General features: G+C 42.3%; 1 protein-coding gene across 1 annotated transcript in view; it reads left to right on the top strand.

Annotated features, from left to right (window-relative positions):
- LOC119587995 (prolyl 3-hydroxylase 1-like) overlaps positions 1-272 on the top strand; it is a gene marked incomplete in the record, with an annotated part of 17,669 nt that overhangs the window by 3,228 nt on the left and 14,169 nt on the right. The window contains 1 exon segment of the mRNA XM_037936716.1: positions 95-238. Within this exon segment, the coding sequence (XP_037792644.1) occupies positions 95-238 (144 nt within the window).

The following is a 272-nucleotide window of genomic DNA, read 5'->3' as shown; positions in this document are numbered from 1 at the left end:
AATTCCTGTGTATTCATATCTAGACCATTTATTTGTATATCTATCATTAATCCTTATACTTACATCAGTCCCCTCTTCCTCCATCTTCCCCTAGCTGGACAAAATGAAAGAGGCAGCAGATGCAGCAGCGACAGTGTTAGTGGCTCAGCCAGAACACGAAGTCATGCAGAGCAACTTGCGGTATTACATTGGCGAAGGAGGTGTTGACATTGCAGACGTTGTCAATAGGGAACTCCAGGTGAGATTATAAAAATGCAATTAATTAAGGCAGG

This window comes from Penaeus monodon, chromosome 23 (assembly GCF_015228065.2).
Source record: "Penaeus monodon isolate SGIC_2016 chromosome 23, NSTDA_Pmon_1, whole genome shotgun sequence".
NCBI classification, from domain to species: Eukaryota; Metazoa; Arthropoda; class Malacostraca; order Decapoda; family Penaeidae; genus Penaeus; species Penaeus monodon.
Note: the sequence above shows the minus strand (reverse complement) of the source record. Positions and strands in the feature narration are given on the sequence as shown.